The 16,321-nt window shown below is 38.7% G+C and overlaps 1 protein-coding gene across 4 annotated transcripts in view; it reads right to left on the reverse strand.

The window, feature by feature from the left end:
• Positions 1–9,437: 9,437 nt before the first annotated feature.
• LOC113061786 (contactin-5) overlaps positions 9,438–16,321 on the reverse strand; it is a 265,848-nt gene continuing 258,964 nt past the window's right edge. For 2 of the 4 annotated variants that reach the window (XM_026231223.1, XM_026231222.1), the window contains exons 20-24: positions 14,711–14,820; positions 12,923–13,109; positions 11,998–12,110; positions 11,718–11,886; positions 9,438–10,579 (exon numbers count right to left, since the gene is read on the reverse strand). In XM_026231223.1, the coding sequence (XP_026087008.1) occupies positions 10,476–10,579; positions 11,718–11,886; positions 11,998–12,110; positions 12,923–13,109; positions 14,711–14,820 (683 nt within the window). In that variant the 3' untranslated portion in view covers positions 9,438–10,475. The remainder of the gene's footprint in view (positions 10,580–11,717; positions 11,887–11,997; positions 12,111–12,922; positions 13,110–14,710; positions 14,821–16,321) is intronic. The other 2 variants (XM_026231224.1, XM_026231225.1) reach the window with 1 other exon arrangement.

Raw genomic sequence — 16,321 nt, forward strand, 5'->3', positions numbered from 1 at the left:
TAAGTAAAACACAATACTGTCAATTACATTCAGAACATTGGAAACACTGACTATTAGAAAACATCTCTCTGTTGCTTCAGAGGCCATAACATACTAAGTCCAACTCTCAATAACCTTGGCCAAAACAATAAAGAGTTCAGCATAAACTGTTGCACCAACAAAATAATACATAGTTCAACATAAAGTGTAAAGTCCACGCTAGCTGCTATATGTTTTGCGTCGAGGTGATACTTGAGGCTCGATGTGCTGCAGTGATATCAAAGAGTATTTACTCTTTGGTGATATGCGGACGCTAGTTGGTGCTTCAGTATAACCGGTCTGCCGAAACTCATCCAGTGAGAAACGTTCCGCTGGAATTTTTTTTCTGTAATTAATTAATCTTAGTTAACGCGTTATTTTTTGTGTAATTAATTAATCTAAATTAATGAATGAGTGTGAATGAGTGTGTGAATGGGTGAATGTGAGGCAATTTGTAAAGCGCTTTGGATAGCCATGTGGTCTGTTGAAAGCGCTATATAAATGCAGTCCATTTACCATTTACCATCAAGTTACCCCATGTGGATTTTAAGACCAAATGTTGAACAGTAGAAATGGTTAAGTTAGGCATAATTTAAGTTTAAGTTTAGTAGAATAAATTAACATGCAAAATTAACTTGCAAAATTCCAAATAATCAGTGTCTTTTGAGGGACCATCAAAATACAGTATTAACATAAATTAATAATCAGATATTCTACAAATACTTGACTTGTAGATGACATGCAGTTACTTAGTAGAATGTCCACTAATGTCTACTAGAAGTGGACCATCGAAACAAGGTGTTATCAAAACTTAAAAGATAGAAGGTATCATAACGTTGTTACCTACAATTTGAGAAAGCCATTTCTTCAAAACTATGCTTGTGTTGCCCCAAAAGACTATCTAGGTGTCCTTTAGGTTTTGAGACACATCCCATATGTCATGTGTTAGAGCATGGTTACACTGCTAATGCAGTGAGGACGTCATTCTACCTTTCTAGAGCTCGGAGGCCTGCCCACCTGCTAGCCTGGCTGATGACTGGATAATTAGATTGCTTTGCATCAGTGCCTCCCTTCTCCTGTAGAACACATCAGTATAATCCAAACACCATGCTGACTGGGGACTGGAGTACAGCGGATGCCCCCTTCCAAACTGCTCATGGAAGGAGGTCACAGACAGAAAAGTTTCATCTAATAAGCTCACTGGAGTTGTCTGGAAAACAAAAGAAAGCTTGATTGCCATACCCTGATTAAATTTGCATATTCAAATACCCAAATAATTCATAGCACACACACTTCACCATCTTTTGTCTGCATTTAGTTTATTGCTCAAATTCTCTAGGTTGAATTACAGAAAACTCATCAGAAGAGATGCACATCTGTAGACATTACAGTTTTTCTCATTAACTATCACATTTAAATCAGAATAACATTACATTGTGGAAATTATAATTGTTTGTGAGTGCTGTGTCATGTCGACATTAACATTCTCTTATAGTAACTCTGTTTTATGTACCAGCTGAGCTTTTAATTATAAAATCACTGGACATAATAATTAATTACCAGCACTTAGCTAATGTTAACTGGGAAATATAATTAATTACATTACATTCCATGAAAAAAAAAAAAAAAAAAAAAACATATTTACATGTTTAGAAAATCATGCATTGCATTAAGGCTCAGTTAACATAGTCCATACACTCTACTCAATCTATAAATAAAGGACTCTTTGAATCTTTGTTTAGTGTAAAAGTTTACTAAAAATGAATGATATATTAATATTAAAAGCATTTTTAATTTGTTGGGTATAGGAATGGTGAATTATCTTGTATTTGTTTGTTATACTACTTCATTATCATGTCATTATCATCACAAAGTCTGATTTATTTGCTTACGAGCTGTATGGAAGCTAAAGCCTTCAACTGAGCTGTGAAAATCCTAAACCAAATGGACAGTGCAGTGCAAGTATGTCATGCAAGTAAACTGCCTATCCAGTGAATCATGCAATGAACACCAGTACCATAGTCTACTTTTTGGTGCCATGAATACCACTTAAAAACAACAGAACAATAATACTAGTAATAATACTAAATAATACTAAATTAGGAGATTACTATAAGCAGAGTTAAGAAAACAAGACAGAGGTGATTGGAACCTAATTTATGCTGATATTCACTGATATTTCTTCCTTCTGCGGAATCAAAGACATTTTTTTTCCCACTTGTGTTTAGTTAAGAAATAAATAAAATAAAATGGTAATACCACCAGTTAGGTAAGTGACACCAAATGGTATTGATTCTTGAGTCACATGATGCAACAAATATATATGGCAGAAGAGAAACATTTCCATTTTATCTTTTTTTTTTTTTTTTTTTTTTTTTTTTTACCTTTGGGGGAAAAATGCATTTGTGTTTTTTGTTGAGCATGATGTTTGATATAGCAGTCTTTTATGTTTCATATACAGTGGGCATAGAAAAGAATAAGCCCTCTTTAAAATAATCACATTTCGTTGCGTAGCAGCTTGAAATGAAGATGGACACAGTTTTTGTTTTGCACAGCTTTATTTACTCAAAGCATCTTTTAACACCCAATATCAACATTTCAAAAATAAATAATAATAGTAATAATAAAAAGAAACAAAATTGCTGAGTTTGAAAAAGGATCAACCCCTTGTGTCTATATTTTGTTGAACACCCTTTTGCTTTAATTATAGGCTTTAGCCTATAACTTTGCACATCTAGACTTTGCAATATTTGTCCACTCTTATTGGCAGAGCTTGCAGGATTTATATGGTTAAGTTGTATCTGAAAAAAAAAAAAAATGTGTGTATGTGCATGAAAACATCTGAAACCCCTGACTGTTAAAAGCTCTCAGAGTGCATTAATCCAATCCATATAACATCTGCTTCAGATGCCAGGCTCTGATGAGCGGCTGAAGAGCATCCCTCCATGGTTTAGCTCTCACTTTCCTCTCACTCCCAGACTATCAATGCTTCACATGCCTGCTGGGAGAGTGTGTTCTAATTGCTGACACCACATCTCTGGGCACTCGGAAGTATGCGGCCCTCTTTGCAGGGTAGATAATCCATTACCATAAATCAGATGCACTGACATAGACAGGTGTTGCATGAATAATTAAAGCTTGCCACATTAGTGTTCATGTAGAAGCACCCGGTGTTGTTCGGCAAGAGATAAAAACACTGCAAAATTCATTGTTCAAAACAGGCCCACTTACAAATACAGATACATCAATATGCATTGAAATATCCAAATTAGCAGCTAAATGCATGCATAATTGACATTGTTCTATCTTGCGATGACCCATTGTATTGTATCTACTGTATATAGTGGCACTTTTTGGGTTCTTTACTATTTATAGATGCTGTTTTGCACCTAAATGTCATCTTTGGGATCAGTAAAGTGTGTTATGCCAGCAGTATGGGTATGAGGATATATCCCACAGCCTTCATTTGGCTTTTTTTCTCTAATTAAAAGAAAGTGGAACGTCACAAGGGCAAGTAAATTATGACAGAATTATTCCTTCAATTAGATAAAAAAAAAATGACAATCCCAGGTGATGGAGATGTTTTTAAGCTTCCAGAAGAAACAAGCAGGGCCTGAAGACAGTCCCCACAGGGAGTCCCAGCCGCGACCTTGTTGAACTCTGCAGAATGCACCAGGAATCCAATGAGGTGTTTTGCAAGGGGCGCTTGAGGGACCACCCAAAGGAATTATTATCATGCACCAAGTACCCCCCATGACTGAGAGTATGTGAATAATCAGGAAACAAATCAATAGTTTTAGAATGAAGCAGTTGGGGATTAAGTAATCTAAAAGCATAATAAAACAGCAGCTCAAGCAATTTTCTGATAGGCAAAGGTTTGAGCTTTCAATTCCCAGTTTTTTTGTTGTTGTTGTTGCAAAACCATGCAATATCAGCCACAAGCTATACTTGAGTTATGCAGGGGGTTCTAGCATGATGACATATCTGTATAAAAACTAAATGTTGTGTAGTACTTAGGTGGTCCACAGTGATTGATCAAGTTTAAATTCCACTCCCTGAGAAGTAATGTATGAATTGCATACTTTATTCCCTATGACATTTGCAGTGTTCTTCACAGGTGTTCCTGTGGCTCAAGTGTTAGAGCATTGCGTTAGAAGTGCAAGGTTGTGGGTTTGATTCAACACATGTCAGGTAAATACAGTTAGCCTGAATGCACTATAAGTTGCTTTGGATGAAAGCGTTTTCTAAATACATATACATTTAATTCTTACCGACTCACTTCAGATACAAACTCACATTTATTTGGAATTTCATTTCTGGTCAAATTCCTATAACAAAATTATCTTGTACTACTCTCTGAGGTCCACTTACAATGTTATCAAGATTTTGACATTTAAAAACATTAGATATTAACATAATTAACACATTTTAGAAGTAGTAGGCTATTTTCTGTCCAATTTTGACCCCGTTCATCGGAATAGTCTATTTGAATAGGCATGGCGGATTGTAGCCTCGGAAGTAAACTCTATGATTGCTATGGAAGTTCATCCACTCTTTCCTAATGCTGGGATCAGAAGGAAGGCGCTGCATAAACTGTTTTTCCACAGTTTAACACTGCACAGCGTTTGTCTTTGGTGCCATCTTTATTGACTGATTTCTGCGTAGACCTGCATTTACTTCTATTGTTATTTACACTACGTGCGTGAATCAGTGGGCGGGGCTAAACAGCCAGCACTTTAGAAGCAGGTGTTGATCTTCTTCTGCGGAGGTGGGATTTAGCCACACAAATATGTCATAAAGTGGAACATTCCACAACATGGTTGTTTTGGCAGACTGGCTTTAATATAAGACGTTTTTCAACTAATGAGAAAGTTTTGAGTTCTGAAACCTACAGGATGTTTTTATAGTACAATGACTTCTTATGTGTCAAAAGATCAAGGGCATTTTGATTTCTCAGTTTATGACCCCTTTAAAGTACATTATAAATCTTTATATTTGACTGTAATAATATGGTTGCACTTTATTTTACAGTACGTCTACTAACATGTACTTATAGTGTACTTACAGTGTATTTATCTAAGAAAGTTCTGGTAACACAAGATAACTACATGGGGTAGGGTTAGGTTTAGGGGTAGGTTCAGGGTTAGTACCTAGTTATTACATAGTTATTGTAATTACTATAATAAGTACATAGTATGTACATGAGGAACAGGACTGTAAAATAAAGTGCTACCAATAATATTTTGTTATGCTTTAAAAAGTAATAATTTTCATGTGTTGACTAACACTGTGTCTACACTGGATGCGATCATTGTGCCGCAACAGTTAAAAGCATTCTACACTGAATGCAACAAAATTTCTGTTGAAAATCATTTGTACTTTCTCACTGCTGTGTGTGTACTTGGATGGGTTAAATCCAGAGCACCAATTCCAAGTATGGGTTGTCACAACTTTAACTAATATATTATATATATTATATATTTCACAAGGACATCTTCATTCCAAAGCTTTTCCAGCATCTATTGTGTAAAACAGAAAACATTGAATACAGTACATATCATGTCAGGGGATGTGTTAACCTAAAATGTTCTCTCATTTACAGAATTGATGGATAATCCAAGATGTGCCTGTCATTTTGGCAGGTAGTATATTGTGTTTTCCCTGCTTTACAAACATTCTTACAGTAAATGATGCTCATAGGGTTGAGAAGTGAAGAAAAGCGTAAAAAAATGTTTTAAAGTACATCCATGAAAATAGACTAGAAGTCGGTGAAGGATGAGATTTGGGGGTGAGATTCTAAGAGCAGTCCAGTGGAATAATTCATGGGATATTGATCATTAACTCGGGTGACCAGATCGAAAGAGTGTGGCGTCTTGTCTCTTCTCAGCAGAATAAAAATAAAGTGCCAAGAACCCATAACAGAGCTTGATTACTAAAAGAGCTCCTGCCACAAAAGTTCTAGTCATATCAATGTCACATTGAAAACTCTAAGCGTTACAATCATTTACTGATAGATAAAAAGAGATTGGAAAATCCATCAAAGCAATGGGCAGTAATTATTTGTAGCATGGCCACTGTGGTACATATTACTGTGGTTAGAATCCATTCCTGACTCCAGAATGTTGTGTAAGTGAAAAATGTACTCATCCAAGATGTAGATGAGTTTTTCTTCATTGGAACAGGTTTGGAGAAATTTAGCATTACATCACTTGGGTATGGGTGCCGCCACTGTAGAAAGCATTATTATGGATTATGGGCTAGAAGTTTGGCCAGAAGCAACTGTTTAAAGTTAAAACACCTTTACACTGGATTTGTTTATTGCAAACATGCAACTTCTCACTTCACAAGACTTCACAGGAGCGTGTGTAATACTGGGGGATTATTATTTTTATAGCTGTCTGTATCAGCTGTTTGGACTATCATTATGATGGCACCCATTCACTGCAGAGGATACATTGTTGAGTAAGTAATGCTACATTTCACCAAAACTGTTCTGATGAAGAAACAAACTTGAGGTTGGCTGGAGGGTGAAATTCTTGTTTCCTCTTCAGGAACACAAGCTGCGTCGAAAACAATACGGGGAACGCATTTAGCATAAGCGACTTTGAATATCATGTGTAATCTGTCTTATGGAAGAGAGTGACGTCACAGGCGGGGTGACGTAAGCAACCAGGAAGCTATAAAAGCACATTCCGCGCAGCTGGCATCAGCTTCGCGTCTTTCAGCAAGCATTCTGTGTGTGCATATTATTCTGTCTTGTCAGTCTAATTATTGTTGTTTGTCCAGATCCAGATCGCGTTTCAGATTGTGTGTTCCTCGCTACATCATGAGTGGGGATACACACAGTCTGTGCGCGGTCTGCCTGGGATCGAAGCACGCTGTTTCGGCTCTTAAGGGAGCCAACTGCCTGCACTGGTATGAGCCAGTGTAGACGCTTCGATGCCGGAGGGCTCTTCTCGAGAGGGAGTCGTCGCCAGCGTTCCTTGTGGAAAATAAATACTGTTTGTGTGACTAAGTGAGTATTACATCATTTTCAGTTTTGATGTGATTCTCACCAAACCAGACCGTGTTTACTTGTCTGATTGGTTAGCTGCATTTAATTCTGAAGAATAAAATTCAGTATTTGTCTGATGATGAGAAGTTAGATATGAATTGTATCATTATTATCGTTGCGTCTGATTATAGATCTGTGTCAGTTAAATCGCTTAGTTATGTTAAGTTCAAAATGCTCATTATAAAGCATGTTGTATCACAAATCAGGTCCGAGGACTGGTTTGTCATGACAGAACTCATAGTCGCATGTCTCCATTTTTCCACAAGACAGGACGTTTCTGAGGTTTGCTTTCGGGGGCGAAGCATACCAATATAGAGTACTTCCTTTCGGCCTTGCACTCTCACCCTGCATACGAAATTATATTAACGATTGGTTGATTCTATCTCAATTAGAACAAATGGCGGTTTGACATTGAGATGTCGTTCTCGCTCACATGGAGGAGCGGGGTTTGAGAAAAGTGTACTTTCACCAGTTCAGAGAACCACCTATCTAAGCATAGTGTGGGATTTGGCCCCTACACTGGTGGCTCAAGACCAAGGGATTTTCGTCGAGGGGCAATCCACTTCAACTATTAAGCTCACGCGGCGATGCCTCCGTTCCTTAGACATGTGGAAGCAACTTTGGTTCTTGAATCAGGGCCCGGTGCTGGGAGCTCCTTGTTGCGATGGATGCGTCCCTCACTGGCTGGGGTGCGTTCATGAGTGGCCACCCTGCCCGTGGTCTGTGGAGCAGTTGCCATCTGACATAGCATATCAATTGTCTAAAGATGCTAGCCACCTATCGAGCACTAAAATACTTCCTCCCAGACCTGAGGGATCACAATGTGTTAGTGCTCACCGACAACACATCGGTGGTCTTTTATATCAACCACCAGGGAGGTGTGCGTTCGCGCCCCTTGTACATGCTGGCACACCAGATTCTTGTGTGGTCCCAGGGCAAACTCCCCTCATTCAGAGCAGTGTATATTCCTGGGACACTAAATATGGGAACAGACATACTGTCGAGGCAGGAGCAGAGGCCCGGGGAAATGGAAACTTCACCCCGAAGTGGTGAAGCAGATAGTGAGCATGGCAAAGCTCAAGTGGACCTCTTTGCGACTCGAGAGACAGTGTAATGTTCCCTCTGGTTCTCTCTAGTTCATCCAGCTTCTCTGGGACTGGACACCATGGTATAGACCTGGCTGTGGCTTCGTCTGTACGCATATCCCCCTATTGCTCTGCTCCCGGGAGTTCTGGCGAGAGTACACCGGGACGGTGTCTGTCTTTTGTTAGTAGCCCCATTCTGGTCGGGCCGAGTATGGTTCCCAGATCTGGTCTCGCTCCTCGATGGCTCTCCGTGGGAGATACCGATTAGGACAGACCTACTCTCACAGGCGCAGGGCACAATAAAAACCCCTGAGGGGGCACAGCTCATAGCATCCAGTCTCTCAACCGAGGTTGTTGAGACCATCCTCCAATCCAGAGCTCCCTCAACTAGGAAACTGTACGTCCTGAGGTGGCAACTCTTCACCTCATGGTGCAGAGACCATCAGCTTGACCCAGCTAACTGCCTAGTTGGTACAATTCTGGAGTTTCTGCAAGCCAGGTTCTCTGCAGGGTTGACCCACTCCACGCTGAAGGTTTACAGGATGGCCATTGCGGCCTACCATGTCCCTCTCACTGGTCAGTCGTTGGGACACCCCCTAGTTACACAAGGTGAGGCCTCTAGTACTGTCCCGTATTCGCCCCCTGGGACTTGGTTGTGGCCTCTTTGTGGACAGTTAGAGAACTTCAGGCCCTCTTAGTGGCTCCTACTTATCTCGACTTTGCGCCCGACATGGCCAAAGCACTTCTATACCCTCGAGCGGGTTGTGTTCCTAAAGTTCCCTCTGTCACACCACAACTGATAGTACTGCAGGGCTTCTGCCCTCCTCCCTTCCGGGAGTCTGACCAGAAGTAGGTAGTTGTATGTCTCCAGCTCGAGTGCTGGACACATATGTCCACAGAGCTGTCCTGCAGAGAAAATTGGACCAATTGCTAGTGAGCTATGGTCCCCACAAAACGGACTTTCCTGCATCTAACCATTGGATAGTTGAGTGTATCAACGGCATCTATGAGATTTGGTAGTCTAACAGCATGGGTACATCATTCCCTGTAGCGTTTTCGATGCAGCTTTAATTCCTGAAGAGGAACGTCTCTAGGTTACGCATGTAACCATGGTTCCTCGTTTTCGACACAGCGTCTCGTTCCCTCGAGGAACCATGGTTACATGCGTAACCTAGAGATGTTTTCAGGTAATTTTCATTTATGGCTTAACTATACTTTTAAAGTGGTCAAGTGCTGATTTTTATCCAATCACAATAACAGGTGCAATGAAGGCCTTCAGGTTACTTATCTAGTCCCTTACCATTGAATTCTGGGAAGACACACTCATTTTTGATAAAATAGTTCTCTTTATACTCAATTCTATGTCCAACACACTTTGTTGAGAAAGCGAATCCATCAAAATCATTTTACAAGACCTTCCACCGCTCCTCTTCATCTAGAACACAAAACACCAGAGGCCTTTTAAAAATATACATCACATTTATTTCAACTGTTACAGACCAGCTTTGCTCTGTCTACAGAAATTTTTGGGCATGACAAGTTGAGTCCAAACCCTTTATGTTTCATCCATCAGCCCCCCGTTGCCCAGCAACCTTGCTAGTTCTCAAACCCCACTGAATGTAACAAAAATGAAAACTGAAGTTCAAAAACTTGGACCCAGCCGACCGAAACACAACACTGTTCCACTTTTTTTTTTCTCTAAAGGTAACACAATGTACAAAAAGCAAGTCTGGAAATAGTTAGATTTTCAGCACTATAAAAATGTTTTTTTCTTTTTTTCTTTGTTGTCTCCAAACTCTCCACACGTAAATAAGAAAACAATGCACTTATTTCTATTGAGCTTACTCTGCGTTTGCTTGTTGGGCAGCCGAAGGGTCAAATGAATGCAGTAAAGTAAATAGGGAAACCACAGCGACACAGAGCTGCGGGCGGCCTCAGCAGCTTGGAGAGCTGTTCCGGAAAGCAGTCCATAAGAAAACAAAAAACTCTTACAGTTTTGTGGAAATTTTAAACAACTGTCTCCACACTTTGTACAGCATGATACTACAACGATATTCCAAACAGAAATCTGGAAACAAATATGCCCAGAAAATAAAAACAATGGAGTTGTCTGGATTTGGAGGCATCATTCTTGATGCTTGGAAAATAAGTGTTTCCCTTTGGCTGGCCCTTAGGTCCTCCTGATGGTACAGGCAAAAGCAGGCAGTCTCTGTGGAGGAGGGAGAGCCCATCCCCTTCATACAGGGGTGGCTGGGATTGTTCTCTTTAGAAAGAAGGCAGAGGGAAAGTTTAAAGGAACAGTACATGACTCAGTAGCCTCACAAAGGAAAACAAGGCACCATTAATGACATGAAAAGAGCAGTCCATGTCAAGCCTCGAGGCAGATTCTGGGCAGAGAGCTGGCCACTTTTCGCACGCACTCCTGTAATTGAGAAAAAAAGAGAGAGAAATTAGATATTTATGTGTCAGTTCACATGATGCTCTTGAAAACAGTGTACATTTTTAAACTTTATGGTTGAGATTATTTTATTTTTATTTTTTTTACGATTTTAAGTTTAAGTTTCAATCACACATTAGCATTTTCACAATTTTCTGATGTCAATTAATGGTGAAATGACATCCAGATAAATAAAATATCTTTTTTATTATTTAATTTGGATTGTTTTTATTGCTATATTTTTCATTTATATGATTTGTACACTTCATCAACTCATGAACCCTAGACTGAAAATAACTCTCGTGGCTCTCGAACCCCAGTTTCTGTTTAAATAAACTTAATTGATTGATTTAAATTGACCAAAAACACTAAATTATTAAAACCTTAAGAAAAATGTAAATGAAGAAAACACATATGAATAAAAACAAAAATGTATGAATACAAACTATACTGTATATACTATAATAAATGTCTTATTAAAATACCACTGGTGGGAGATCTTCAACATTTAAACTTATCATTAATCTTTAACGGTTATTGGTTTATTCACAAGCCAAAAATAAATAGAGTCTCATTTAAAGTGTGCACACACTGACATCACTGTAGTTTTCAAAGAAACAGTTGGATATGAGGAAGGAGTATCAGATATTACCAACAGCAAACAACAGACTCATTGATCTGTTTCAATCTGAAAGTAGCTTAAGACTAAACTTATCTAAAAAACAATGTTTGAATGCAGTCTGGGCAACTTTAAAGAGGTTTGAGCTGTAATAACTGTAGAAAGTTTTGGAGAAGTTAAAGGCCACACAGAGTTCCTTTGCAAGCACTATAATTACATCTTACATAGCAGAAAGAAAATACAGGTCTTGGGAATAAAAAAGCAAAAACGAATTTGGTAATATTTGCTCTAAAATAGCCCACTGCTCCTAATAGTATAATGATGGTAAGCTTCAAATTTGTCTTTCCTTTTGAGAGCGGAGGAAAACTTAATTGGCTGTGTTGGTGTGCAAAGGAAAGGTAATTAAAGGGGAATTATGCGAAAGCAGTCAAGCCTACTGCCATATTTACACATCCTCAAATCTGAAAAACCACCCAGTGAATGTGACCTGAGCCAATCGCTTACCTGAAGAGGTGAGCACTCTGACCTGAGCGCTGGCGGCTCCTTCACCTCCTTCGCTGACTGCACGCACCTCGATGATGTATGTTCCCCCCTCAGGTAGCGCCAGGACCACGGCTGAGTTTGGAGTCCTCATGACTTGGCTGTGGCCCCGTCCCTCTTGACGCAATAATACCTACAATGACAAAAAAAAAAAAAACAAAAAAAAACAAACCAACAACCTTTAAACATGTACTGTTATGTTGTGTTTTACTTTACATCCACAGTATCTGTGTGCAACACTGACCTTGTACCCAATGACTTCTGACTCATTGTCCCTTGCTTTCACTGGATCCCAGGATAAAGAAACATTGTTTCCCTCCTGAATCCACATCACGTTGCCTGGGGGTACACTTGGGGCTGAAAAGACAGTGAAAGAGAGAAAGATAACCTGTAATGAACTAGGTCTGTAATGAACAATAATCACATTAAATGTATATACAAACTACTATTCTCCTCTCAAGATCTAATTCTATTCATCCATCCTTATTCTATATGGTAGACAGCACTATGTTGACACAGTGTGCAAAACGGTCCAGCAACAAGCCATTCATCAAATTTTTGTTTGATATGACAATCACATCAGAATATACTGTATTTGATGTGTAATGTGCAGTCATGTAGAGTGGGGTTTTTGCAATGAGCTACTAATGGAGTGCTGCAGGGATGACGTATTTTGTATAGTCCAAAACCCAAAAATAAGCACTTCTGGTTCCAACAACAGTGGATCAAAGACAATGGGTTGTTTTTTAATAGGGTTTTTGGTTAAACTCATCAAATCAATCTGTGGTAAACACAAGCTAAATATAGTTTTTACATTTTATTCTACACAATATACATGAAGTATATCAGTGATACCACCTTGTAATTTTAAAAGCTTTTACTAGTCTTGAAAACACGGGTATACGATATCTAAATGGGACTGCAGAGGTTCTAGGACACATTAAATCTGATTTTTATTTTTGCCAATAGTATTTAGGCCTTAAAATGTACCAAGGTTTTTTTTTTTTTAATATAATACCAAGAGGAATACAACGAGTACATGTCTAAGAGCTTTATTTATTAATTCATTAATTATTTGACAATTTTCTTGGATCTTGAAAAGTCTTATTTGTCATTGAAGCTTTTCAATTTTATAATGTTTCTAAAAGAGCTGTTTCAAGGGAACTCACCATTTTTCTTGGTGCTGATCTTGATGGGTGAGCTGGCTGGTCCTTGGCCGACGCTGTTGAATCCCTTCACAGAGATCAGATATTGCGTGTTTCCCTCCAGCCCCGTCAGCAGCAGGGTCGTCTCATTCCCCGTCGTCCTCTTCTTCTTCCCCGTCTCCTCCTGCTCCATGTCCTTCCAGAAGCTCACCTGTTCCCAACAAGACAATCTGCTTCACTTTCTGTTTTTGATTTATTTAAGATTTTTTGCAGTGAGAAAGAAAATGAGACTAAGTTGCCTCGATAAATCAAAAAGTGAAAGCTGCCAATTTCATGAGATATTGTGTCACTTGGTTTTGGTCATACATTTTGCATGAAGGCCATAATAGGTGAGCATGTAATATCTCCCTGTGATGAAATATGATAATCTTTCTCATTGGAGGACAAAACTGTTTAATTTCACTGCAAAATAATACAAATAAATAAATAAATATTTTCTTTATTCAGAAAGCAGAACAGTTGCAGAAATTATTAGGAAAACAAGAAGTTCACAATCATATATGTGCCACTTTTTTTTCCAAAACCGATGAGCTGCCTTTCTGTCTACATAGTCAGTTGCCTTCTCAGACAACATCCTAACCATCATAGAACCTCATAAGTGACTGTTTTGGAACATTCTGCATAAGCTACAATTGTCATACATTGCTCCTCAGAAGACTTGACTTTAGACTGTACTGTTGGAATTTGCTAAGCTAATAACACTTGAAAGAGCTTTAAGGGGTCATGAACTGAGAAATAACGATTATCTTTATCTTTTGACATGTAAGAGCTCATCATACTGTAAAAACATTCCTGCATTCCTGCAAGAAAACAGCTTATATTAGAGCCAGTCTACCAAAATGGCAGGTTGTGGAATGTGCCACTTTATGACTTAATAGTGTAGCTAAACACCTCCTCCGAAGAACAAGATCAACAGCTGCTTCGACATCATTGCCTGGTTAGCCCCGTCCACCGATTCACACATGTATTGTAAATACAGAGAGAGGCAAACGCAGGTCTACGCAGAAACCAAATGAAAAGATTCCTTTACACGACACAATTCAAAGCAGGATTTTCAGAAAGACTTAAATAAAGTGTCCATCTATGAAGGCTTTAGACTCTCAAACATACACTTTTACTCTTAGCCAATCATAGCAGTGGGCGTTTACTTCTAAATCTACAATCCACCACACACCTATTCAAACAGAGCAGCCCAAAGGATAATACAAACGTTACAAGAAGACCTCAGAGAACAGTACAAAACATACAGAACACACATTTACTTTATTGAGAAACTTGGTTTGTTTTTAATTAGATTAGGTACTATACTGTTATTTTATGTCTATATGTATGTGTGTGTCTATATATTTTTTTTTATTAGTTATTAGTACATTAAGTTAAACTAAATTACTATTACAAAGATTGAAATACTAGCTGAAATGAAATCAGTTTGTATGTATTATTTCAGGTAATGTTTATTTTTATAAAAATCTTTAATGAATAGAAAGATAAAAAAGAAAAGCAATTATTTTAAATAAATTGTTTGCAATAATTAAAACGTAATTTTTGATCAGTGAAATAATCCTTACTGAATTAAATTGTTAATTTCTAAATAAATAAATTCTTACTAACTATTTTTTTTTTCACAACATTAAAGTCATATGTCATATTAATCATATACACACAACAAATATTTTTCTTACATTTCCACCATACATTATGCTGTCTAGGTAGGCACCAAACCATCTATTAATTCATTTCTCCCTCTCTTACCTCATATCCTTGGGGTCTTCCAGGGCCAGGATTGGGTGGCTTCCAAATCACTTTCATTTCGGAGGAGGAGATTGCGAACGCCTGCACTTCCGAAGGAGGCTCCCTGGGTTCTTCAATTTAAAAGCAGAATACTTAAGATTTCATAACAAATAACACATAAAACTAATCTCAATCATACACTCTATACACCTGCTTGATTAAGTGTTTGGGATACATTTCATTAATATCTATTATGTTTTAATAGTCAGAGCAAAGAGTCTAAGCGAATGTAAATGGTAAGTTGTGAAGCCCTGTGATCATGAGGGAGAATCCCTCAGAGAGATGACAGAGATGCATCCATCATATTAGCAGCAGTCACAGCAAACATCACTTGCATGGTTACAATTAAATCAGCCTGACACAGTGTGATCACACACTGAAACTGTTTGGTCCTCTTGATAATTTCTGTGTTCAAGTCCACACCAACAATTAAAATGATATCATCATTTCCCCATCAAGTGCAAGACAAAATTAGAAATTCTGATGAGTTGTGATTAAAAAAGAATACAAAAGTACAATAAAAGCGGTCTACATGCCTAATGCACCATATTATAAGTCTGAATTTCAGGCCATTATTGACTGAATTCTGTCTAGTTCTATTTTGAATCAAATTTTTAATAAAATCTTTTCAGTGAAATTAGTTGATCTAGTTCACAAATGTGACTCATTCGGTTCTCAAGTTCTACTTACTCAATGATCCCATCGAAATGGTTAACCAGCTTCAAAAAAGTAAAAAATAAATAAATAAACAAATAAAAATTATAATTATACCGTATATAACCTTGGCTCATGTGAACCAAAAGATAACTCTGTTCTGGACTGTCTGTTGTATTTACCTCTGTCTTAGTTCCTGTTTTCCTTTTTTGGTCATGTTTCCTGGTCTTGTTTAGTTTGATGATTACTTAATGATTCCATGCACCAGGGTTCCCCTGATTGCCCTGTGTTTATAAGCCCCAGTCTGTTCATTTTGGTTTTGCTGGTTCTACTTATTGATGTCAACCTACTGCTACGTGTGTTCTCCTGGTTCCTTTGATTAAATACTTTCTTGTTGATGTATTCTACTTCTCTTTGTTCCTCCCATTCCCTTGCTCCAGTGAAGAGTGACAGAATACCCGACCAAAACAGTTACCTCCACGTGTCCTTCCATTTTTGTTTCCATTTTTTCCTCAGTGTTTTGTTTCCGTTGTGTCTATGGATCCTCTCCTTCGTCCAGATCACTCTAGGGCCACACCAGACTGTTCCTGGTGCTTGCCAACACGCTCTGTGCATTCTTCACCACAGCTGAGGGTGAGCTGTGTATGGTGCAATGACTTTGCCACACCAAAGAGGAGAGGGCTCCCATGCCTAAGTTCTGTCGTGAAAGCCTGGATACTCACAAATGCCTGCCCTCCCACCCGCTACTGCCTCCTCCTCCGCTGTTGTCTGGCAGCCCCTCTGCTCACCCTCATCCCACCATCTATGCGGTGTAAGATCTGCGGGACTACCATCCACCACCGTAGCTGTGGCTGGAATTTCATTTGACTCCTAAGCCCTGTACTCCTCGTTTGCCCGTGGACCCGTCAGCTCCCCCCT

This window comes from Carassius auratus, chromosome 43, assembly GCF_003368295.1.
Source record: "Carassius auratus strain Wakin chromosome 43, ASM336829v1, whole genome shotgun sequence".
Taxonomy (NCBI): Eukaryota; Metazoa; Chordata; class Actinopteri; order Cypriniformes; family Cyprinidae; genus Carassius; species Carassius auratus.